General features: G+C 34.7%; 2 protein-coding genes across 7 annotated transcripts; one reads left to right on the forward strand and one right to left on the reverse strand.

Annotated features, from left to right (window-relative positions):
* The first annotated feature begins 4825 nt into the window (after window positions 1-4825).
* Window positions 4826-10418, forward strand: LOC131145120 (uncharacterized). 2 transcript variants are annotated; one of them, XM_058094205.1, is made up of 8 exons: window positions 4826-5003; window positions 5197-5280; window positions 5545-5625; window positions 5798-5937; window positions 6092-6209; window positions 6300-6369; window positions 9880-9942; window positions 10030-10418. In XM_058094205.1, exons 1-8 carry the CDS (start codon window positions 4942-4944, stop codon window positions 10105-10107), a joined length of 696 nt encoding a protein of 231 aa, XP_057950188.1. In that variant the 5' UTR covers window positions 4826-4941; the 3' UTR covers window positions 10108-10418. The 2 variants fall into 2 exon arrangements, with proteins under 2 accessions (XP_057950188.1, XP_057950189.1); XM_058094206.1 differs by having other exon boundaries at window positions 4864-5003; window positions 5545-5611.
* A 599-nt stretch (window positions 10419-11017) lies between these two features.
* On the reverse strand, window positions 11018-22945 carry LOC131144442 (probable BOI-related E3 ubiquitin-protein ligase 2). Of its 5 annotated transcripts, XM_058093105.1 has the most exons (6): window positions 22491-22945; window positions 22181-22248; window positions 20292-20472; window positions 13849-14210; window positions 11821-12384; window positions 11018-11536 (listed from the first exon to the last, which is right to left on the reverse strand). In XM_058093105.1, the coding sequence occupies exons 3-5, from the start codon at window positions 20395-20397 to the stop codon at window positions 11836-11838; spliced, it is 1017 nt and encodes a 338-aa protein (XP_057949088.1). In that variant the 5' UTR covers window positions 20398-20472; window positions 22181-22248; window positions 22491-22945; the 3' UTR covers window positions 11018-11536; window positions 11821-11835. The 5 variants fall into 5 exon arrangements, with proteins under 5 accessions (XP_057949088.1, XP_057949087.1, XP_057949084.1 ...); XM_058093104.1 differs by having other exon boundaries at window positions 22070-22945; XM_058093101.1 differs by having other exon boundaries at window positions 22181-22944.
* Between the last annotated feature and the right edge of the window lie 1187 nt (window positions 22946-24132).

Here is a 24132-nt window from a genome sequence, read left to right on the forward strand (position 1 = left end):
CTCGGTTTTCAACAAAACCAAGGAAGTAGCCCGTCGCCCCCTTTTCCCCAAAACTATAATAATGAAAAATCCATAGTTTTTCCCATTAGATCCCCCTCCCCCCCCCCAAATGAGTAGCCAAAACATACACAGAACCTTGAACCACAATTCCACCGAGTCTGATTTTAAAAATAACCAATATAAACACAGTTCCCCTTACCTTTTCCCCGAAAGCAAATCCCGAACTCCAAGACTCCTAAACAGCGAACTGAGTTCCAAAACCTACAAATCACAGTACAGAATATACTCACAAGACTATTAACTACAAAACTACCGAATCAGAATTGAAAACTAAGCCTTACCTCTATTTTTTACGTCGAAACTCGAAAATCTCCGAAACGAGATTCCGATCCGTAGAAATTGTAGAGAATCCTTCCACAATCCTCGTGGTAACTTCAGATTTTCAATTCCATCAACGATCGGCGAAGAAATCTAGAGAGAGAGAGACTAAGGAGAGTTCTAGAGAGAAAGAGAGAGATATGTTTGAACTTTCTTAACTTGGAAGTAAATAATATTCTATTTATAGCCCTTTTGACCCGGCCTAATTCGTCGACGAAATGGTGTTCTCGTCAAAGAATCTTTCACTGACTTCGTTGACGAATTGGTGACCTCGTCGACGAATCTGAGATCACCTATTTTTCCAAGACTCCTCGGCTTCTCCTCGTCAACGAATTTGGCTTCATCGATGAAATATGCCAAATTCCCAATTTGCCCCTCTTTTATTTATTTAAACCCATTTATCACGGTTCGAGTTCTTACATTCCAATCCAAAACAGGTCCCCTCTCCTGCCACAACCACTGCACATTATACAAGAAGCATTGCCACTAACCAAAAACTAGTAGCCTTCATGCTCTCGATCAAAAAAGAATTGAAGCTTGGTTCGGATTGGACAAAATTAGGTCGCTCCTGTAGAACTTCATGAAATGGAGGTCTTGCTAAGATTCCAAGAGGTAGACACAAGGGGTGGTGGAATCAGTATGACTGACAGATACAAAGGCCTTGCCAACTCCTTTCATGTAGGAATAGATGGATTATTATGTTTGCTGACCTAAGATTCCAAGAGGTAGACACAAGGGGTGGTGGAATCAGTATGACTGACAGATACAAAGGCCTTGCCAACTCCTTTCATGTAGGAATAGATAGATTATTATGTTTGCTTATCCTTAGCATCCTCTAACAAACAACAAAATTGATTTCAAGTTGATACAGTCGCCTATCATCTTTCAGTGTAGGACATTTTCCCTCAAGGAATTAACCTCTTATCACTTTTTCCTGGGATTGGTGGAGCTGAAAATGCCTTGCATCAGCTTTGGATTCCCTTGAAGAATGTGTTGAGAATTCCACTTGTGAGTTTGTCCCACATTGGAAAAAATGAGTGGATGATGGGTGCTTATATACATGGTTGGGCCCAAGACCAAATAGGCTTAAGCTTTTGGGTCAAGTTGGTGTTCACTCATGTGTATCAAGCCCACCCATGGGCCCCTTTGGTCCTAACAATTAGTATTAGAGAAGATGGTTCGTAACTCTAGGTGTGCGACATCGTGAAAAGTCGACACGTGAAGCTAATTCTCTTGACGTGCTAATAGTTGGAGGACCAAGTATGTGGCCAAGGCCAATAAGGATCATCTAGCGTGGGGATGGATCCGAATAGGGTCAAGACGTAAGAGGTAGGATTGGTTTGGAGACACGTTGAATGCAATCCGAGGCACGTAAGGCGCTAGTGGTAAGGCCTACTTGAGCAACTATTGGGGAATTAGGGTTACTCCTATAAGGGAGACGATTTCCGTTCAAGGGGGAGCAGTTGGAACTCACAAATGATGGGAAGATTGTTGAGAATTTCACTTGTGAGTTTGTCCCACATTGGAAAAAATGAGTGGATGATGGGTGCTTATATACATGGTTGGGCCCACAACCCAATAGGCTTAAGCTTTTGGGTCAAGCTGGTGTTCACTTATGTATATCAAGCCTACCTATGGGCTCCTCCGGTCTTAACAGAATGTTGTCTCTGTTGAAACTTTAGAGACTAGCAGACATGTTTTTCGCAGCTAGTGGGAACTGGGAACTAACAAATCAGAAAGGAAATTTGGTTTACATAGCTGATGTGTAAGAAGTTGTTGAGTAGCTAGAGTCAGGAGACGCGTGTGTGAGCTGGTGCCGCGTGCAAATTGGTGCAAGCTAGAGCTGCGTTGAGCTGTGTCCGCCGATTTATTGTAATTTTTCCATCACCATTTAACGTAATTCCTTCGGCCATCACCGATTTATTGTAATTTTCAATATGATTTTATACTTCATTATGACCAAAATTCACCCAAATACAAATCAAAGGTCTAAAATTAAACCTCTCAAATTCAACATCTCAAACACAATGTCAAAGTTTTTAAGTAACGAAAATTATTGCACTAAAATTTTCTTCAGTATATAGGCATCACAAAAATTGTGAGGCCAATAGCAATGCAAACGAATTGAGCAAGGAAAGCTTTGCCTTACTTTAAGATTGTTTACTAAATTTTTAATCAAGTTTAAACTAAACCTAAGTTCACATTGAATTTCAATATACTTACTCAAGTTTGTTTATTATACAAATGAATGAAGCACAAACCTTTATTGAGCCAAGTTACTGAAATACTCACGAATGATTTAACTATTTTGAAACCTATCACTTTGAGAGACGAGAGACTCTTATGACTTTATGAGACAAAAAGGTGAAAAATAAATTTTACTAATACTATATTCAAGTTTTTTCCCCCTTGTTAAATTAGCTTATTGGCATTGGGCATTAGTTTTATCACTAAATTTAAGGTTGTGAGATTTAAGCTAAATAAGTCCACCACCAAACAATTCCTATTTTTTTAAGCCTACAATTAGTCTATTAATTTAAATTTGACCTTATTGAACTAATCTATACATGAACCTAATCCAAGCCTATTAAATGAGTTCAAACGAATCCTATAATCAAACCCATTTATCTTCAACTTTGACTCAATAGTTTTTGAGATTATGAGTTTTGGACTTTAAAATTGAATTTCGGTGGATTTTGATAAATTTCAATACAATTTTATAATCATCATGTTTTAATTCAATATAATTTCAAATTCAAAACTTCTTCAAACATGAGATCAAAGTTGCATAATTGACCTTGTCAATAACTTATTTATGAACGACTATTACTCTTATCGAGCCGACCTTTAGTGTGCAAGTTGTGAAATTCTTTAAAAACAATGTAGTTGCAGTTGCGAGAGCATAGTATCATTTTTACCTACGACTTTTGAGCACTTTAGCAATAGTCTGTTGTGCCCAAAAAAGAAATTATGTTTAAAAGCTAAAGGATAAAATCTGGCAACATCTCCTGAGTTTTCTGAAAATGACACTCCACTCCTTGTGTTTTTGAAAACTATTAAAAAATTCTTTGAGGTTTAAATTTAGTGACAAGATAAACTTTCCGTTAGTTGACTGTTAGTCAATCGTTAAGTGTATACGAAAAATGAATAAAATGATAATTTTATCATTTTTTATTCACTTGTTATTAGATAGATTTAAGAAATGATATTAACTTAATAAATAAAGTCAAAAAAATTACTCACTTAAGTATAATATGTTTTAAGAATTGAACTCATAAATAAATTGGACACTCAAGTTGACCACCCGATTGCTTCGGGTCAACTAGTTGACATAAATATGACAACATAATTAACTTATTATTTAAAAAAAAAATATACCTAAGATAAATAATTTAATAATTCAGAAAAATACTTAAATAATTTTATTGTTCCAAAAATTATTATAAACAATTTAAATGCAAATTTAATGACTAAATACATCTTTAAAAATTCAAATATAGTTTAAAAATCGACTCATATCAACCAGTTGGTTTAATTGTCACTTGTTTTCTGAATCTAGTTGAATCCATATTAAATAAGATATATACTAACTTGGTTAAATTTAAAAAGATTGGTGAATTGATTAGATCAAAGGTTAATCAATTAATATAAATTTAGGTGTTCGTTATTTATTTAGCACTCATTTTTATACGAAGAACAACTAACATTCAACTTTATAATTTTAATTTATGAAGTTTGAATTTTAAAAGTTTAGTCAATGTTTTTTTTAGCATTATGGTTGATAGATTACTTGAATTTAAAAATATTCAATTATGTTTTATTTGTTTTATGATATGTTTAATCATTTAATTTTTTTATTAAATTACGTCTAATAAGCTAATACTATAATTACTAGACATTTTTATAATTTATTTGTAATTTTTATTTTTTGTATATTTTAAACGTTTTTAAGATAATAATAAAAATTTGTTTATCATGTTTATGTCAATTGATTGATCTAAAGTGATCGACTGGCAAACCGTTCGATTCAAGAATCGTTTAGGTTTCTAATTCGTTTATTCAGTTTTCAAGATATTACACTAAATTTTTTAATTTAATTTACTTAATTTGACGTCATTTTATTTTTAACTTTTATATATTTTTAAAAAATTATAAAATAATAGTAACATTATTTTATCATATTTATGTAAATTAATTGATCCAAAGTCATTCAATTCGAAAATTGATTAAGTTTATTTAGTTTTCAAAATATTAGATCAGCCAATATATTTAATTTAATTTATTTAAGTTAAAAATATTTTATTAAAAATAAATATTTTATTTTATTTTTTACATATACTTAATGATTAACTCGGTCAGCTAGCCAAAGGTTAATATTATTAATAGATTTAAATTTAAATTTTTAATTTTACCCAAAACTAAAAAACACAAATTAACTTTTCCCAGCAATTTTTTCTGCACGGTTTCGTCTCTCAGAAGTTAGAACAGGGGCGTGCAATGCCCTGTTGAATTTCACGAAGCAGGTCTAAGTTCAAGTTCACGTCATTTTTGAATTCCGCCATAATGCCTCGCAACCGAGACGAGCCTCCCGCCGTTCGTGTCTATACCGTCTGCGACGAATCAAGGTGCTGTGGCCTTCTCATTATTTCTCTAATCGTTTCGATCCAAAGAACCCTAATCCCCTTGAACCAGAACCCAAGAAAAAGCCCCTGAATTTCATAGTTTGCACCAAACCCTAATTTACTTTCTCCCCTCTCTAATTTCGAAATGAATTCATTGTTATGCGATTTAGACCCAACTGGGTTTCGTGTCTGACAGATACTTGGTAGTGAGGAACGTTCCAGCATTAGGATGCGGCGATGAGTTGTTGAAATTGTTCTCATCGTATGGAGACGTTGAAGAGTAACTCTCTCTCTCTCTCTCTCTCTCTCTCATGATGATTTAGCTACATTACGTATTGGGTGGGTAGCGGCCTTTCACTGATAATTTTGTGAACCTTTGGGGATTTTTTAATCTGGGGGATTATGATTCTCATTCTTATGGAAGTTGCAATAGAAAAATTTTGATGCCACATAGAATTTCCACTTTTTTCCCCCCTGGGATGAGTTATGTAGCCGCCTACAACATCCGTGTTTATGTTAATATGATAATCTCTACCTTCTGCAGGTGTAAACCAATGGACGCAGAGGACTGTGAGCCATTCACTGATGTTTACTGGATCAAATTTCATAAGGTCAGCAATGCCAGGTGAATTATATTATGTTTCTCTCTAGTGTTTCGAAAGTATTTAACTTCATGCAACCAGTTTAGAGTACGTCCTCCATGTATTTTTTATATTCAGCATCTTGTTTAGGTACATGTACTGATGTACCTATATTTAGTGTGACTTGTTTGAGTGATTTATATTCTGCTTGGTTAGGTTCGCAAAAAGGAAATTGGATGAGTATGTTTTCCTTGGTAACCAACTGCAAGTTTTATATGCTCCTCATTTTGAGAGCCTGTCTGACACAAAGGAGAAGTTAGAATGCAGGAGAACAGAAGTTTTGCCACGATTGAACCGTAAGTTTCTTCATGTAGCAGGGCAAACTCCTAACAATAATTTTCCGATATTGATTTGAGGGAAATCCCCATCTTTTAATGAAATGTTAGTGATACAGATATAGAATGTTAGTGATCATTTATCTCATGTACATGTTTAACTCCATAATATCAGCTGGAAGATCCCAAAGTTCAACAGTTCATATCCAAGGTACTGCGATTGAGCCTTCATGGGTTGCAGCTCCCTCACAAATAAATTCTGTTTCCCAACAGCTAAACTCTGACCAAAGATGGTTTGTTGTCTAGTCCATTTCTTCATGCCGTTTTCCTGGTAAAGCTTTTTGGTGGCAATACAGAGGATAAACTTTCTTATCTTCTTGCAGGAACTCTGGTGAATTTGAACATGTTTCTCATGCCAAAGATTCTTTGATGACAACAGTTTCTTCTGACAGGGTTTGTTACTGTTCTTTATATTTGCATTTTTTTTCTTTTTTATTCCCTTTTTTTTCACCCTCTGGATTACTTCTGAAGTGATGAGAGATCTTTTTATGGTTACTTTTTTTCATTTAATGAGATATCTGTTACCCACTGATTTAGCCCATATAGTTGCATGTTGAGATTGAATTGGGCAGATTGAATAGGGTTAGGACTAATTCTGTCTCAAATCTCATAGCTTTAACTTATTGTTTTTTATTTTTTTGGGTTGGAATGGAATGGTTTACATTTTTGTTTATACTTCTGGCATGGCAATTTGCACAGTATTGTTAAGAAAGTCAAGTTCTCCAAAATCTGTGGAGGAGATGTTTCTTCGAAACATTAGGTTTGCGGTGAAGGAAGGAGTACAAGATTATGTTTCTCTAAAACATTAGGGTTTTGGGTGAAGGAAGTAGTTGAACTAATTCTGTCCCAAATCTTATAGCTTAATTTGGTGTTTTTTATTTTGTTGGGTTGCAATGGGATGGTTTACGTTTTTGCTTATTTATATTTCTTGCATGGCAATTTGCATTGATTGCATTGCCCTATGGCTTGGAGGTTCTCACTTTTTAGTATTGTTAAGAAAATTTGAAATCTATGTAGGAGATGTTTCTTCGAAACATTGCATTTGGGGTGGAAGGAGTACAAGATTATGTTTGTCTGAAACATTAGGGTTTTGGGTGAAGGAAGTAGTACAACTGTACAATATTTTGTGAGATTGTGCTTTCTTTGTGGTGTTTGGTATGTTTGGCTGGAGAGAAATGCTAGGATTTCAGAAATGATTTCCTCCCTTTTCATCTGCTGTTGGGATATAGTGCTGTTCTTTTCATCTTTTTGTTTTTCTGTCCTGAGTTCATGTGCAAATTCCTTTCAACATCCAACAGGATTGGAATACTTTGGTCCTTTTTTTTTTTTTCCTTTTTGGTTTTTTGGTGGACTGCTTGTCCCCCTTTTGTTTTGCCTTTTCATTCGTCTCTCAAATTAATATTTTTTATTTTATTAAAAAAATACTGTGTTCATATTTTCTTACAAAATTGTTTTAGAAAAGTTCAGTATACATGAGAAAAAAGTTTCTTGAAAAAATTAGAATAAATATTAATCAAACTTTATTAGATTTAGGCTTGGTATCTTAATAATCAAAATGCAAGGTGTACTATGACACTAGACAATTTAGTAATAATTTTTGTTTTTAAGTTGGAAATTGAAAATTTTCATTCTAACTGCACCTGGAGGGAGATGACTTTTTTTTTTTATTGGGAGAAAGGGTCTTCCTGTCAGAGTCTTTTGTTGAAAAATTTTGGTTGGTAGTTCATGCATACAATATAACAATAGGTGGAGGCATTTTCATATGCATGAGAAACTTTTTGTATTTTAAAATGCCATTCCTGAAGTTGCTAATCAGTTAGGTGCTACCCATGTCATCTAAAATATATTAATGGGATAGATGTTATGCAATATGCATGTGTGCCTGCCTGGAGCATCAGCCAAACCTACACCAACTTTTGGCTTTAGGGCTGTTTGTTTGCACTAAATGGCTGCATTGGGCTGGTCTCTTATTGTATCAGCATTAGGTGAGCCAAACGTTGTTTGGGAATGTCACTGAATAACCTTATAATGCGGCTTATTCAGTCGGCAATAGATTTATTGCCTAGCCTCATTCAGAACCTTATCTTTCTCTCTCTCTCCTCATCCCTTCGTCTCTTCCATGGCTGCCTTTGTCGTCTCTTCTGAATGTGATCAGATGTGCCTCCTATCTTCATCATGCCTTGTTATCATTGGCTGAACACTTTACACCTTGTGAAAGGTCGTGCAACATTAGTTAAAAGGTCGGATCAAATGGTCGTGGGTTCGACTTCCACTGTGGTCGATATATGATGATGAAAAAATAAATAACACTTGTAGATTTCGGTACCTTAGATCTATTATGCAAGCTGAAGGAGAAATTGAAGATGATGTAATGCATAGAGTTAAAGCAGGTTGGGTAAAATGGAGAAGTGCTTCAAGTGTGCTATGTGATCGTAGAATACCCTTAAAATTGAAAGGAAAGTTTTATAGGACAGCTATAAGACCAGCTATTCTATATGGATCGGAATGTTGGGCGATGAAAAAACATAATATCCAAAAAGTAAAAGTTGCCGAGTTGAGAATGCTTAAATGAATGAATGGTATAACATTGAAAGATAAATTAAGGAATGAACATATTCGTGGTAAGTTAGGTGTAACTCCTATAGAAGATAAGATAAGGGAGGGACGACTCAGATGGTATGGACGCTTGCAACATAGACCACATAGTGCACCTGTGAGGAAGAGTGACTAAGTTACTGTGGGGGGCAATAGAAGTGGTAGAGGTAGACTTAAAATAACTTGGGAGGAGATAGTGAGTAAGGATTTAATATCCTTGAATCTATAAAAAAAAATGGTTCATGATCGCATAAATTGACGGAGAAATGATTCATATAGCCGACCCCACTTAGTGGGACTAAGGCTTGGTTTTGTTATTGTTGTTGTTGTTTACTCTTAACTAGTTAGCTAAAAGTATACTGCAGTTTACCATTAGGACACTTTCACAACCATCGAATACAAGGTAAGTAGAATCAATAAGCATTCATGTAAGCAAATGAGAATCATGGTGTAAATTGTAAAGCAACGCAATTCATAACTAACATCTTTGTAGGCAACATGTGTTTAGCAAGAGAGGCAAGTGGACTGAACACGTTTATAAATTCTAAGGAGCTTTCTATGTTATTCTAACTCTTGACAGTTGACACTAGGAAACACCAAATTGACCAAGAAGTCATACTCCCATTTTACACCAAGACATTATCACCCTCAATGAATAAAACTATACTCCTATTACATATTGATCACCCATCCCATGTACACAAGACAAGTGGTCATAGGCAAAAGCACAATTCCCTGAACAAGCTTGTTTCATGATATTATCATCATGCCCATGGAGATGGCTAGGATCCCTAGAATGGGTTGGGAGTTTTTCACTCACCGCAAGCTAGATTTGGAATTGATTGAACAGTGACATTGAAATTTTTTCTCTAGTTTGCGATTCATTGATTGAAGAAAGATTCCAGGTATTTAATATTTTAGGTCACTCACTAATACCTGGAATCTTTAGCATGGTTTGATAATAAACTCCTAGGGAAGATCTCCCCAGTTAAAGACTTAATGTGGTCAGCAATTCAGCATGATGCTTGTCAGGCCTTTGACGGAAATACATGGTTTTTATAGTGACGCATTCTTAAAATTTACTATTTTGAACTTCTCATGTACAAGCTCTAGATTTTTAAACCCCTTCCCCCCCAATCCCAAAACACGGTCGAGTTCCAAACCCCAAAATCAAAACCGTGGCTAATGACTAACTGACCGTATATGGTATTTGTTCTGACCTGCACCATAGATCTATATATAAGTTGAAATTTACCAATGTGAAATTTTATGTGACTCACGAATGCTGTTTCTCATGTTTGATCTCAGGATTATTTTCCATCCCAATCAATGAATCAGACAGTTCAGTTGGTTCGGGAGAGGCTTGATAAGGTGATAAAACCACCACTGCATCATTTCCTTCCAACAATTCTTGAACAGTTCAATTTGAAAACTCATACATCTTTTGATCTGTTTTAGATACATTCCAGTAGCAAGTGTTTAGAGACCGAGCCTGCCTCGAAGAAAACACGGGTGGACAATAGAAGAAGAATATGATGGAGTTCAGAAAAGGAGAAAAACATCTGGATTCGAGAGTGCCTTTGGTTCCAATCCCCATTGATTATTTTTGTCCTTGACTGGTGCTGCTGCCTCCCTCAGATGGATGGCTTTTACAAGTTCCATCACATTACTTCCTGTGTTAATTACACTAGAAAGATAAACCCTAATTTATAATGTTTGGGGTTTTTCCCTAAATCCTTTTGCATTTTAAATTTTATATTCATGTATGATGTAAATGTTTCTCTTAGGACGTACAATTTTTTCTTTGTAACATGTATAATGTCAATAAATGTTTTATATACTTCCAATCTTTTATTTGAAAAAAAAAGAAATTATGCATTTTGGGTTGCCTTCATTAAATCAAGTTTACTTTAACAGAGAATAAGGAGAGACCAGGATCCTATATGGCTATATCTTGAGGACCATCAACTGCTTAAAGTGCCCGTGAGAGGGGTCCAACTCCCTTTTCAAGCCGGCCCGTAATAAGCAGTTTGGATGACTGTTTTTCGGTTTGGTAAATTCTTGATTTTGAGCTCACTTCTATGGCCCTGTGGCTGTAATGTGAAATTGCTGAGCTTAATAATTTTAAGCGTATGTTTAGTTGTGGAAAGTGAATTTTTTTTTTTTTAATCCTAACTTTAAAAAAAGTTATCAAAATTTTAGCTAAAATTTAATTTTACAGCATTTGAATAAAATAAAAAATTATAAAAAGCTAAAATACTATTTTCTTCAGAAAATTGTATTACATTTTTTTAAAATTTTCAAATAATTACAAAACTATCACCTTATTTTAAAATTTTAAAAAATATATATAAAGATTAAGAAAATGTTTTAAATTTTTTTAATTACTTTTTAGATCTGTTTGTTACTCAACACACATCCAAATCAAAATAAAAATAACAAATTATTTTGTACAACTAAACAAGCTCTTTATGTTGTGTCTTTTCAATATGAAAATTGAAAACCTAAAAAATAAGTTAAAATTTTTATTATTTTTCGACAAACTAAAAACAAAAAATTTAAAAAATATACTTTCACAACTAATGGTGTCTACAATTTTCCTGCCGAAATCAATTGAAATGGTAGGCCTAAGGTTTATCCATGCCAGCTGCACGGGCTGAGGCTTCAAACATGGAGAATTATATTAGCTTCAACCACTTGTTTCCCAGGTCAAACAGCCCCATCTCAGAATTCCAGTGATAAAATATTTAAGTGTCATTAGTTCCCAAGGCACTGGGATTGGTTGGCTTGCTTATGAATTACTGAATTGGATGGTCCTGCATATATCATTTTGACACCCAGAGTGAGCAAAAATCATCACCACAAAACAAATGCACATGAAACATGGAATGGTTGCACTAATGTTTGATGTTTCTCTCGTCATCATCCGATGATGAGTCATGCTCCACCAGGCACCAAGGGAATGCTGCCACAAAAAGAGTAAGCAGCAAAAAGCAACAGATAAGAAACAAAGCCCAACAAATATGAAAGCAGCAAAGTATTGTTCATTTGGACATTTTGATGCTGTAGCAGCAAATTAGAACAATATGGAATGAGATCAAGTAGTAATACTGCAAGAAAAACCACCCAAACTTCAATTTATGAAGTCTAACTAGCTGTTCCACATACAACTCATAATTTCAGGCAATGAAAATGCCAGCTTGGATCACATACAAAAGGGTGACTAATTTTCAAATATTACCAATTTACCTGAACAATCTGGAATCAGGACAGGTACACAGGAATACTAGTAGTTTTCATCAACTGGCAAACAGGGCAAACACTAACAAACCCATCACAGTCCTTACACAGACATAGGTGCCTACAAGGCATCAACAGGATGGAGGCTTCCTTGGCCTTGCATGCTCTGCAGATCATTTGCTCCTTCAAGCCTTGATAACTTCTGGAAGCCGATTTCCCAAGTCCACCTGGAATGCTCAGGTAGTTTGGGTCAATGTATGAGGCAGCATCATCTACTTCACTGTCCCCAAATCCTTCCTTCCCTTGTTCAGCACCCAGTGAAATTGCCTGTTGGAGGTTGTTCTTTAACACATTTACCACTGATTCATTGTATTTTGCTCTATAATGCCAATTCTGAGCTTCCATTGCTACCTGCTTCACTCTCTCAACCAGTTCCCTGTTTTTATGGTTCATGTTCTCTATCTCGACATCCTTCTCCCGTAACTTCTTAGTGATACCTTTCTCTACAGCAGTCAGGAAAGAACCCATGTGTCTCTGTTTCATTTCCCTCACTCCCTTTGCTAAGTTATCTTGCTGTATGAAGAGAAGTCGAGATTAATTCAAAGCAATGCAACAACAATAAAGCCACTATAGATAATTTAGAAAACTTATTATACAATGGGCCATGTGTTAAAGACCACAAAGGCCATAGGGTTTACATCGCAAAACAGCCTCTCAGCAAATGTGGAGGTAAGATTTCACATATCATGCTTATGTTAAACAACCCACCATATGTTGTCAGAGTATTGTGTTTTGTGTACTACATTTGTGAGTTGTCTAAGGAGCACATAGTTACCAGAAAATGCTAAGATCCTAACAAACCACATATTGATACAAAAGTCCAAAACGTAGTACATTTTTGTTCAGGAGAACAAAATCAATTGATCCAAAGTTTTAATTCAATGTTTTTCACATCACATAACCGTTTATATGTTAAAAGTGGGGAATCATCACACATTAAGTCTATTTCTATCATTATTAATCTATTCCACAATAGAAAATCTCTTCTGCATTTAGAAACACCTCAATGCCCTTCCAAAATATATGTTAAAGCTTGATGTATATTGTTGTCCACAACTTAAATACTTAAACTTTTAGGTAAAGTGGTAATCTAACATGGTATTAGAGCAGGCTGGTCCAGGAGGTCCTGGGTTATAGTTTTGTTGCCTGCTTTTATTATGTGGTATTTAAAAAAATTGTTGTACTCCTTGTAATGGGTGTATCTATTGTGTGTTTATCCCTCCATGTGCGGTCAGGCTGCACGTGCAGGGGAGTGTTAAAGCTTGATATACATTATTTGGCTCACAACCTAACAGCTTAAGCTTTTAGGTAAAGTAGTAAACTAAAATGGTATGAAAGCAGGCTACTAGGAGATCCTGGGTTCTAGCCTTGTTGCCTGCATTTATTGTGTGGTGTTTAAAAAATTGTTGTATTCCTTGTAATGGGTGTATCTATCGTGTGTTTATCTCTCCAGTGCTGTCGGGCTAAACGTGCAGGAGTGTGTTAAAGCATACATTATTGGCTTACAACCTAACAACTTGGGTTTTCAGGTGAGTGGTACTCTAACAGTATACAAGTGCTGTTACACTTTTTTATTTAAGTAACCCTAATGTTCCACATTTTAGAGCACGTATCATACCATGATCTTTTTCCCATTCAATGTACCAGAACGATCCATGTTCTAGGTAACATTGGTCCAACATCACCAAACCACCACATCCATGTTTAGAAATTTTGACAAAATAAATTCCTAGATCAGCTTATAGTGATAGTATTGAATATTCATCAGTGCCACAAAGAATTCAAATTTATAAAGTAACACAACATATTGCAGAGTGCAATTTTGCAGTGAAGTTGGGGTCAAAGAAAAACACGAATGAATTTGCCTACCAATCTAAAACGAATAAAGTATATTTTAAAACCCAAACTACAATATGAAAAACCATTAGTGGCAGACCAAAATAATTCATGTTTACTGATGATCAAAGGCAGCCTCACCTGAACTTTGATATATTGATCAAATTCTTCCTTCTGCCGATCAAGCTCAGTCCCAATACTGTCACCAAGTGACAAGATGATTGATGGTGCAGCTGTCATGCTTCCACTTGAAGTGACAGAGGAGTTGCGTTCATCATCATCATATGAAAGCCTTAACCCAGTTGATACAGGATTTTGGTTAGGAAGACTTGCCGAACGGTCAGCCTCATCTTTACAAATATTATTATAATTCAAGGAAATTTGAAGTTTTTGCTGCCTCGAGATATCTTCTGCATCTCTGCTTCGCTTATTTGGCCGAAGCATAGGAGTGCTATGTTCATTTCCAAGGTAATTCACCGGATCAACACTACATCCAGCTGGTACTGTAACACAAATACAGTTCATTGGTCAATCTTAAAGAGATTAGTTTCAACTGTAGAATGTTGAACTGGATCAGGCATGGAAGCAATTAAAAAACAACTTGAAGCGTAAAGGATAGTGTTTGGAAGCTGATTCCAGAGTCAAATCTCTACGATATGGATCAATACAAAAGGTTATGCTACTGGAAAAAACAGAAAGATGGTAATGCAGTTAACAAGTAAATATAGAAACATAGCAATATTCAAAACTTCCCTAGTAAATCTACACAATAGCAACAGGAATATGGATATATAAATGAAATCCATATTCATTTTCCCAGGTTGGACACAACTATTAGTCCATTCAATGGAAAAATCTCCACTGCCTGAAAGGCGCTTCAATTATTTGCTCCTTTTTGTTGAGTTCCTTCCCATTATGAATTCTGATCATTTTTCAACTTTTATGCATTCTGAAGTAGAAGAGTTGGCTGCTAATGCTATAAACTTGGGTAAATAAAACACCAAGGAAAAGATTTAGCACATGTGGCTGGAGGTTTAGACACACTTGTCATGTGTTACTGATTAATGAGCATAGGTCCACTTAAAAACTAATCTCAAGTCAAGGTATTGAATACTTATATATTCATAACACAACTAAACACAGCAATAATAATATACGCAATGATGCCATAATGATATCAATGATAAAACTAACGATTATGATATTAATTACAATAATAGCACTTGTAAAATTCTTCATGACTTCAAGATTTTACATTTTTCTACCAGTGTAATATTAGTACATCTTTGGCCTGCACATTTTTCCAATTTTGTTCCAAATTTTATGCATCTTAAAGAGATTTTTTATTAAATGAATGACCTAACACAAAGATAGGTCTCTCCCTCTATCTATAATACATATCAAATACATTATAATGAGCATAATACCCTTACTAACTCTCACTAATTAACATAACACTAACACACTTAATGATACTAAAAGACTAAAATAACCATTAACACATCTCAATTACACGTGAATGGCATAGAGCCAGGAAAAGCATGAACAATATAGAAACAAGCAAATAGAAAGGAAATGCCTAAGTTCCATGGTTTAAAACACACATTCTCAAAAATTGACAAACTACTTTTACCCCAGAATCAGGATATCTTTATACAGTATTAAACAAAAGAACCATATCCATGTATTAGACAGAAGCAAACCTTAGCAACTACTTGGGTCTCCGACAGGGAGTCCTTTTTTGGCAGTGTCCATATTTTCCCTAAAACCATTATATTTATAAAATCATCATGGTTTCTAACAACAATCCATTTTCCTCTTGGCCTTCCTATTGCCTTTTTAGAGCCTCCGACATTCATGTATTTAAATGCATCAAAGCATATTCATTAGGAAACTTCAAACGGCTAAATTTTTTGTCCATTGCTGTATTATATTTGACTCCATTTATATATTTTCATTTAGGTCCATTGGAGCCCCACTGGGCACTAGACCTTAGGCTACACGATGGAAACTCATCTCCTATGTCATACCCCCGATGGTCAAACACGAGACCTATAACATTAAAGTTCCAAAACTCTAACGATTGGGATGTCCCCTAAGAGACTTCAGTTATACGTAAGTTCAAGTTATTATAGTTTCTTTGTTTACAAAAACCTTATTCAGTTGTGAAAGCCAATTAGTAAGAATTTTTACACTAGCATGCTTATTTTACCGTCCATTTCATCTCTATGGCAGGGCTGGAGTTCCCAGAAGTTTTAAAGCCTATGTATATGTTAGACATAGAAATTTCATCAATGGCTATGCTTTGATGTATTAAAAAAATTCCACTACACTTCGGCTAAAATTTCATCCTTGAAAAATACAGAAGTTTCGATGGAAATATTGGTGTTGATTACAATTCTAATTTTTATTTTTAAAAATGATGGAGATTAGTTGAAAGAATATTTTAAGGAAACTTACTAATTATTAATAAACAAAATAATGTACTCGTAGAACTAAAAATATTGTATACACAAATGACAAATACAGTGTATAAGGTACAATAATTGTAAAACGAGAACCATATCAAACATCTTCAATTAACATAAATAAAATTAATAAATCAATTAGATATTAGTTCTTAAGCAGATGCAATTAATTTAGACATAAAAGGATAAATAAAATTCTGAATTTAATATCTATATTCAACTTTGCATAACTTTTTGATAGTCATAATTCTTAAAGCTATCATTCCTATCCTTCCCATAATGATCTCTAATTTCAATAAAAAAAAACACATTTATCAAGAAAAAATTCAATTTTGAGGGTTTTAAATCTCAATTTTCAACTTCAGGCAAACTTTGCTCAAGAGTTGATATTTCAACAATTTTTGGATGATTTGTGAAAATTTTGACAAGAATTTTATAAATAGAAAATTGGCCACTCTTACAATTTCAATGATTGTGGAAAATGGAGTACTAAAAATATTTTATAGCCAAATGACAGATACATGGTGTATAAGGTACAATAGTTGTAAAATGAGAACCATATTAAACACATCTTCAATCAATATAAATAAAATTTAATAAATAAATTAGATATTAGTTCTTAAGCAGATACAACTAATTTAGACACACAAGGTTAAACGAAATTCTGTAGTTAAATATCTATATTCAATTTAGCATAACATTTCAAAAGCCTTAGAGCTATCATTCCTATCCTTCTTGTAATAATCTCTAATTTCAATTGAAAAAAAATATTCATCAAGACAAAATTCCAATTATGAGAGCTTTAAATCTCAATTTTCAATTTCAAATAAACTTCATTTGACAGTCAAATTTTCCACAACATTTGTCTAAAATTTTGATATTTCAAAAAATTTTGGATGATTCATGAAAATTTTGATGAAATTTTGTAAGAGAAAATTGACCGCAGTTACTGTTTCGAGGATGATGGGAAATGGAAATTTTGATAAAACTTCGGCAATTTGGAAACTGAAGATTGCAGCTTCCAAATATAAAGAGGTGGGCCTTTTAAAGCTTTTAGAATTTAATGTTTACCTTGTCTAGAAATTTAGGGGGGAAAAAAACATGCAGTTCTCGTAAATTTCCTTCCATGACCAAAATTAATTGAAGGAACATAATTTTTTAACAAGATGTTGTTGTGAGGGAGTCCTTGTTGGAGCTGAAGGTTCCTCGTATTTAAGCTCTCATTGCTACATAATGCTCCCATCAGCTCCTTCATTTCTTCGAATGGGGTTTCTTCTTTGGGATTTCCAATTTTATAGGAATCTCAATGAGGGGGTGGTCAATGAGCTTGCTATCCTTCTTTCTTTGTTGGACCAACATCTTCCTTCCACAGTGAGGATGAGAGTGTGAAAGGGTGATTCATCAGGTATGTTCACTTCTAAATCCTTTCTCTAGCACCTTTTTAAAATTCACCTAATCTTTTTTCCTTGGAACCACATTCTTTGGAGGGCTAAGGTGCCCAAGAAGATTCAAGCTTTTGTCTGGACCATAATACGAGAAAAGATTAACACGTGATTTGCTTCAAAGGTGAAGGCCCTATAGGGCTCTCAGTCCTGACATGTGCATCATGTGTTATTAATGCAATGAGATGAAGACTCACTTTTTGTACTTTGCAGGGTGGCATCGCAGCTTTGGAAAGCCCTCTCATATGCAGGGAAATAGTGGGTGGCACTGGGAAAGGTGGGAGAGCTATTATATAATTAAATTTAGGAATTTGGGAAACAATAGAAATGGTAGAGCTCTTTGAAGTGTGGTTATTTCCGCCACCCTTTGGTCCTTGGGGATCGAGAGGAATGCTAGGATTTTCAGAGGATGCTCAACCAGCTCACGGCAATTATGGGATAGAGCGACTTTCCTCACTTTCTTTTGGGTGCAAATCTTTTGGATTTTTTGGGGAGGAATTATCGTCATCTGACTTCATAAGAGATTGGAAGGCAGAGCTTTTGTAATTAATACTTGTATTATTTTTATTTCTTTGGTGCATTTTTACTTTTTATGCACTCTCATCTGAGGAGGACTTCTTGTTCACTAAGTCATGCACTCTGCTTCTTGGATATTAATAATATTTTTTTCTTTTATCCAAAAAAGAATTCTAAAAAAAAAAAAAAAACAAGATGTTGGTGTTGTCTTAAGCCTCAATGTGTGCTTTTGAAAGATTTACAAACATGTTGCATATATTTTTAATAATACCTATAAAATGAACATATCATGAATGTTCCAAAGTAGGATTACCAAAAGGATATCACCACTGACCTTGCACTTGTTCTGTTTGAAATGGAAATTTCACCATTACTACCAAAAGCTCTTCTTACGAGTGAGATGTCCTGCAATCTGAAAGCCCACGCTCAAATTTGTGGGCTAGTCCAGGTTTGCGGGGTAGAGACACTTAAGGGAGCATTTGGTTCGTAATATTTTTCAAGATTCCTAAGAATGTGACGCCCGTGACATCTCATTCCCACGTTTGTGGGAGCATGGAAATTTGACCTAACGGGAATGTTCACATTCTTGAGAATGAAAGAATTCCCACAAAACATGGGCATCCTATTACCACCCCCAGGATAAGTTTCATGGGAATTCCATTCCCAAAAGAATCCTATTTTTTTTTACTAAATTACCCACTATTTTGGCACATTGAACAACAATGCCCCTACAATATGGTATAATCACTCTACTATTATGTTTAAAATAATAATTTATTAATTGATTATTTAAGTGTTAAATTTTTTAAATTTATGACTGCTGAAACTTTTAGGACGTGGATTTAATTATGTTATCTTAGTAGGTTTTTGTGTTGAAAATATAATTATTCTTCATATATTGGTTATACACATGTCACGGGTATAATGGTCATCTTTAATTCCCATGTTGAATCAAACATTGATGAGAAAAAAGTGTACATTCCTGGGAATCTCACAATACAAATAAAATAAAAACATTCCTATGAGCCAAGCATCCCATTCCATGAATGAGAATCCTAGGAATGTCATTCCATAGGAATTTTGATGCCACGAACCAAACGTTTCCCTAAGAATAAAGGAGCTGCTAATATTTGTACAAGCCTACAAAGAGATTCCCATTTAGTCACTTTTAACATCTCTCAACCTTTCTTACTCTAGGGGAGTGGATCACAGCAACATTTCTATATCCAGCTCATATGAAAATAGGTGTCCATTCAGCTATTATTTTGACTTGTCAATTCTTGATATTTTGTTGCCCCAATTCAGCTTGTTTTACCCAGAAGAATTCTTTGTTCTCCATTCCTATAATTTTAATTTAAATGAAATTTCCAGTCAGTACAACCAAAAAAAAAAAAAAAGGGAAAGAGATGGAAGCGCAAATGGTGTTGGAAAAACATTTAACATGGAATAGGGGCACCACGCAAGATTTCCAGTGCACCAATCCCATTGCACTCTGTTAGCATATTTCATACAAGTAGGATCCCATTTGTACAACATTTTACATAAGTGGGACCAACATTCTCTTGCAAGTGGGTCTCACTCGCATAAAAAAGGCTGATGTGGTGCGTTAAGACTAGCTTGTTGTGAATCCAATGTGAAACTCCCATTCCATGCAAGTTCTCCTCCTCACTTCGGAGCAGTGTAAAGGCCAACTATAGATTCCTTGACTTTCAGTAGTCCTGAAACTTATTCTCTTAATTAAATTATAAATTTAAAAAAAAAAAATTCTGTTCTTTAAAGGAGTTTAGCCATCATTGCTTGGTGAGTCATCCAGAGTCAACTTTTAAAAGAATCGTCATCTCTAATTGCCAAAAAAGGGAAAAAAATAATAATAAAATCATTATAGACTCTAGTGACTATGAAAGGCAACTGAACCCAATTATCTTCACCACATGGAAAGCAACTCAAATAAAAGTTCAAGCACCTCAACATACGTGCTGTAATTGTATCAAGCTGTAAATCTACATTTATGCCACATTGATAATCAAAGGAACATTCAAGAATGGGAAAGGGAATTAAAAAAAAAAGAAAGTAGAATATGCACCACCATGGAAAGGCAAATACATGGTAAATAGATTGACCGAATTTAATTTTTCAACAATATGAGCAGGAAACTCACGATTTCCAAATAACTGCAGCTGATTTGAGGCATTATTTTGAAAAGGGAAATTATTCTGATCCAAAAAGACAGGAAGCATAGGATTGCTGTTGTTGCCTCCCAACATTTTACGAGAGTAAAACCTAATTTTCCTTGGAGTATTTCTCTTGAAAAATAAGCAAACTAGGCAGGAAGAGTATACCTGCAGAAAACGAGTACAAAGTTAAAATCTTGAGCATAACAAGCTGCTATTACCTCAAATGATTCTAATTTCTAAGAAACACTAATATGACATGCAGACAAGTTCTTCCTTCATACAGTAAAACAGTCCAGTCAAATAGAACAACATAAGTTCCTAAACAATGTTCCGAAATTATGCAACACCCATGCCCAAGGCTTGCTTCAAGGCATTTCACGATAGAAAAGCCTTGAGGCTGTTGCGTCTAATGTGATATTCTCATATTCCTTAGGATTAGAAAGGCCCTCAAAATCCAACAGAAAGTTAAAATAATAATAATAAAACAAAAATAAAGAAAAACTTTAATCATGTCAGAAATATGCTTAATAGCAACTATTTCATTAAGTTTTTTTCTTCCTAATGTTGTCAAACATTTTCCAAAGACATTGAAGGGACATGAGTGGCAGCTACCAATTAAGTAACCTGAAATGAAGGGCATGAAAATGGAAGCAGAAGGGAAATTTTTTTAAAATATGGAAAAAAGCAATGCATGGTGAAATAGTCCAGATGCTACTATAAACTATGCACAGGCTAGAGGAAGCACTACAAACAAAGCTGAATATATTATTCAATATTATTGAAATATTGGGCTACAAAACAGATTCCATTGAGTTTACCAAATTTATGAATCCAGAAACACAGGACACAGGATTTGATATTGAAAAAGAGGTTTTCCAACTTACAAAATCGAGCCAAAAAACTGCATCTTAGATTCCTATTTCTATTTTCATGTATGTAATTTTAGTAGCCCTCAAGCAGTTGGCAGTTAGGGTCTTTGTAAGTTGAGCCCAGCATATTGAATTGTACAGAGACTGCCAAATATTTTACTACAAGGAAAAAAAAAAAGTGAGGTATATTTTCATGGCAGTGATATTCTGGCCTTGATCTAAATTTAAATTTTTTTTTTTTCAATCTGTTGTTTTCCATTAACAAGAAGGTAAATGCACAAAGGTACACATGCACAAGCAAACATGCCAGCAACGATATGAAAACAAACACAATAAGCCCAGAATTTTAATCAGATTTTGGTCTAAAATCCTCAATCATGTGCATTTATCACGTAAACACTAGAAACTCAAGGCTCAAGTCTCTGGTAGATCATCCAAAAGGTCATGTTGCAGCACTAAAAATAATATGCAAAAAGAAATAATGTCAAAATTTAGCAACAACTATATATAGAGAAGTGCGGGAAAGAAAAAAGACAGATGATCAACTCCATATAAATTGGAAAAAGGGTCTCATCCTATTAATCCACATACAAAAAAGGAAAGTTAATGGACAAACAAAACATATATATGATATGCAGAAAATCAACTTGCATATTTGGCGTTACAACCTTAAAAAACTAAAAGGGTTGCAGGAAAAACACTGCCCAGATCAAATAGAAGATAGCCCGAGTGATTCTTCGGATAATCATATCAGACAATCAAAAATTTTAAAAGCAAGCAACCACCCATGTCATCTAACCCCCTCAATTTGACAAACAAAATCCGAACAGGGTAAGATTCAAATCGCGTCTAAGATTATGCCACAGAACACCACAAAAAGCACACCCACTTACCTCAAACGCGCTGAATCGTTCGACTCTGGCGAAACACAAGCTGACCCAAATCAAACCCGACAGCCAGAAGCCCAGAAATAGAGTTTCTGAGAAAGAAAGCAAAAAATTTACCTGGAAATGTCTGATTCCGGTGCTCGTTCGTAGGATCTCAAATGAACAGAAACTCGGAACAGAAGAGGCTGAAATTAAAGCACGGAAGAGAAGGTGTGGAGGAGGATCAGAGAACGTGAACCGTCATGGACGCAAAACATAAAAGGGATAGAATCAATCAATCAACCAATCAATCAATCAATGGAAGAAAAGAAAAGGGAACGGGAAATAAACAAAGGATGGGTTTGAGAGGAGCTGGAAACCGAAACGCTGATGGTGCGGTGGTGAGCGAAATAATTGAACTGGTGTGGTGGTGGTTACGCAAACGTACCTTCCCCCTTCACGTTCTGTTTTTCACAAAGAAGGAATAATAATAACACACCAGAAAAGAGTAAGAACGGGAAAACGTCTCCATTAACACCCGACCCCACACCCTCCCGCGCCCCACACCCTCACCCAACTCAAGCCTCTGACCGCCTCCGCCACCGCCGGCAGCATCACAGGTCACCGCCAGTCAGCCACCAGTACCACAGCCAGGCCCGCCACCTTCTGACTACGCTTCTAGCTCGATTTCCCACCAACTGTTTGTGTTTTGTTCTGAATGGGTCTGCGTTGGAATTGATGAAGAGAGGCTTGGGTGGGTGAGGGTTGAAGGTTGAAGGTTCAAGCTAACTAGCAGCTAGCCATAGCTAACTGCCTGCGTTGGTTTTGCTGATTAATTAAAGAGGGAAGGTAAGGTGTCGCGCTGTTGGATTGTCTGTCGTCTTGTTGGTCTTCTGTTTAATTAAATTCAATTTGGGTTCTGGTTTTTCTTCTTCTTCAAATCCTTGCTGAATTGGTCTCCACCGTTTACCATAACAATTTTTGGTTCCTTAATTGGACCCAAGCATTGCTTTTTAATGAAAATTAAATTTTGATACAGAATAAGTGAATAACCCTATATAGAGTTTTCGAACTAATTAAAATTTTATTTTATTTTATTTTATTTTACATGGTTCACTAGTGAAAATTTAAATTTAACTTGAAAAGGATTTCCTTCGTGGTTATAGATGTTAAAAAGAACTTTTGACTTTAACTTGTGCTTTTAAAATAAAAAATTTTGCATTGAACAAAATACCAATAGCATAATATGTGAAATAGAGGATGTCAAGCATCCATAAAATCTAACCCGAGTATCAATTTTCATTCTTCTCGTTAGACTTTGGACAGCAATCACAACTATAGTTCAAAATCGATTATCTCCTAGTCAATCACCTTCATTCTTCTCATTAGACCATGTATATCAATAAATGTATATTTCGTAATAGTTGTTGCATTCTAATAAGTCATATTAATTAGATAAGGACAATATCTCAAATTCTTAACCCACAAGAGTCATAGAGTCATAAATGTTAGGTCTTACTTTGAGAGAAAAACTACACACTATTATAGTGTACTGAAATGTGGTTGGATTGATTTTCATAATAAAATAACACGAGCCTTTTTTGCAAAAATTATTAGATACAAAATAAATGTTTGGTTGCAAGCTACTCAGTTAATTCAATAGGAAATGATGCATTGTTTAGTCGTAATTTTGAACATTTATAGCTTACTTTACGGAAAAAGATTTGTCATCTTCGACATGCCTTTCATGAGGATAACTAATGATTTCTCAACAAATTTGGATACTAATCAAGACAACCTCTATTTATGAACTCTTTTCCCTTGAGTCTTTGAAATTTGTTGAACAACACTTTTTTTTTAGGCTTAGCCTTTTCTTTTTCCACTTTTATTTCATTTTTATCTTTCCATACATAGCCAAGAAATGGATATATAATTAAAAATATATAATGTTAACTAAAGATATTAATTATATAATTTTAATTAGAATTTAACTAATTATTAGTTAGGAAATAATTAAAATTTTAATTAGGAAATATTGAAATGGCAATTAAAATTATTAATAAACATAAATTTTGGTTTATTTTAATTAT

This window comes from Malania oleifera, chromosome 12, assembly GCF_029873635.1.
Source record: "Malania oleifera isolate guangnan ecotype guangnan chromosome 12, ASM2987363v1, whole genome shotgun sequence".
Lineage (NCBI taxonomy): Eukaryota > Viridiplantae > Streptophyta > Magnoliopsida > Santalales > Ximeniaceae > Malania > Malania oleifera.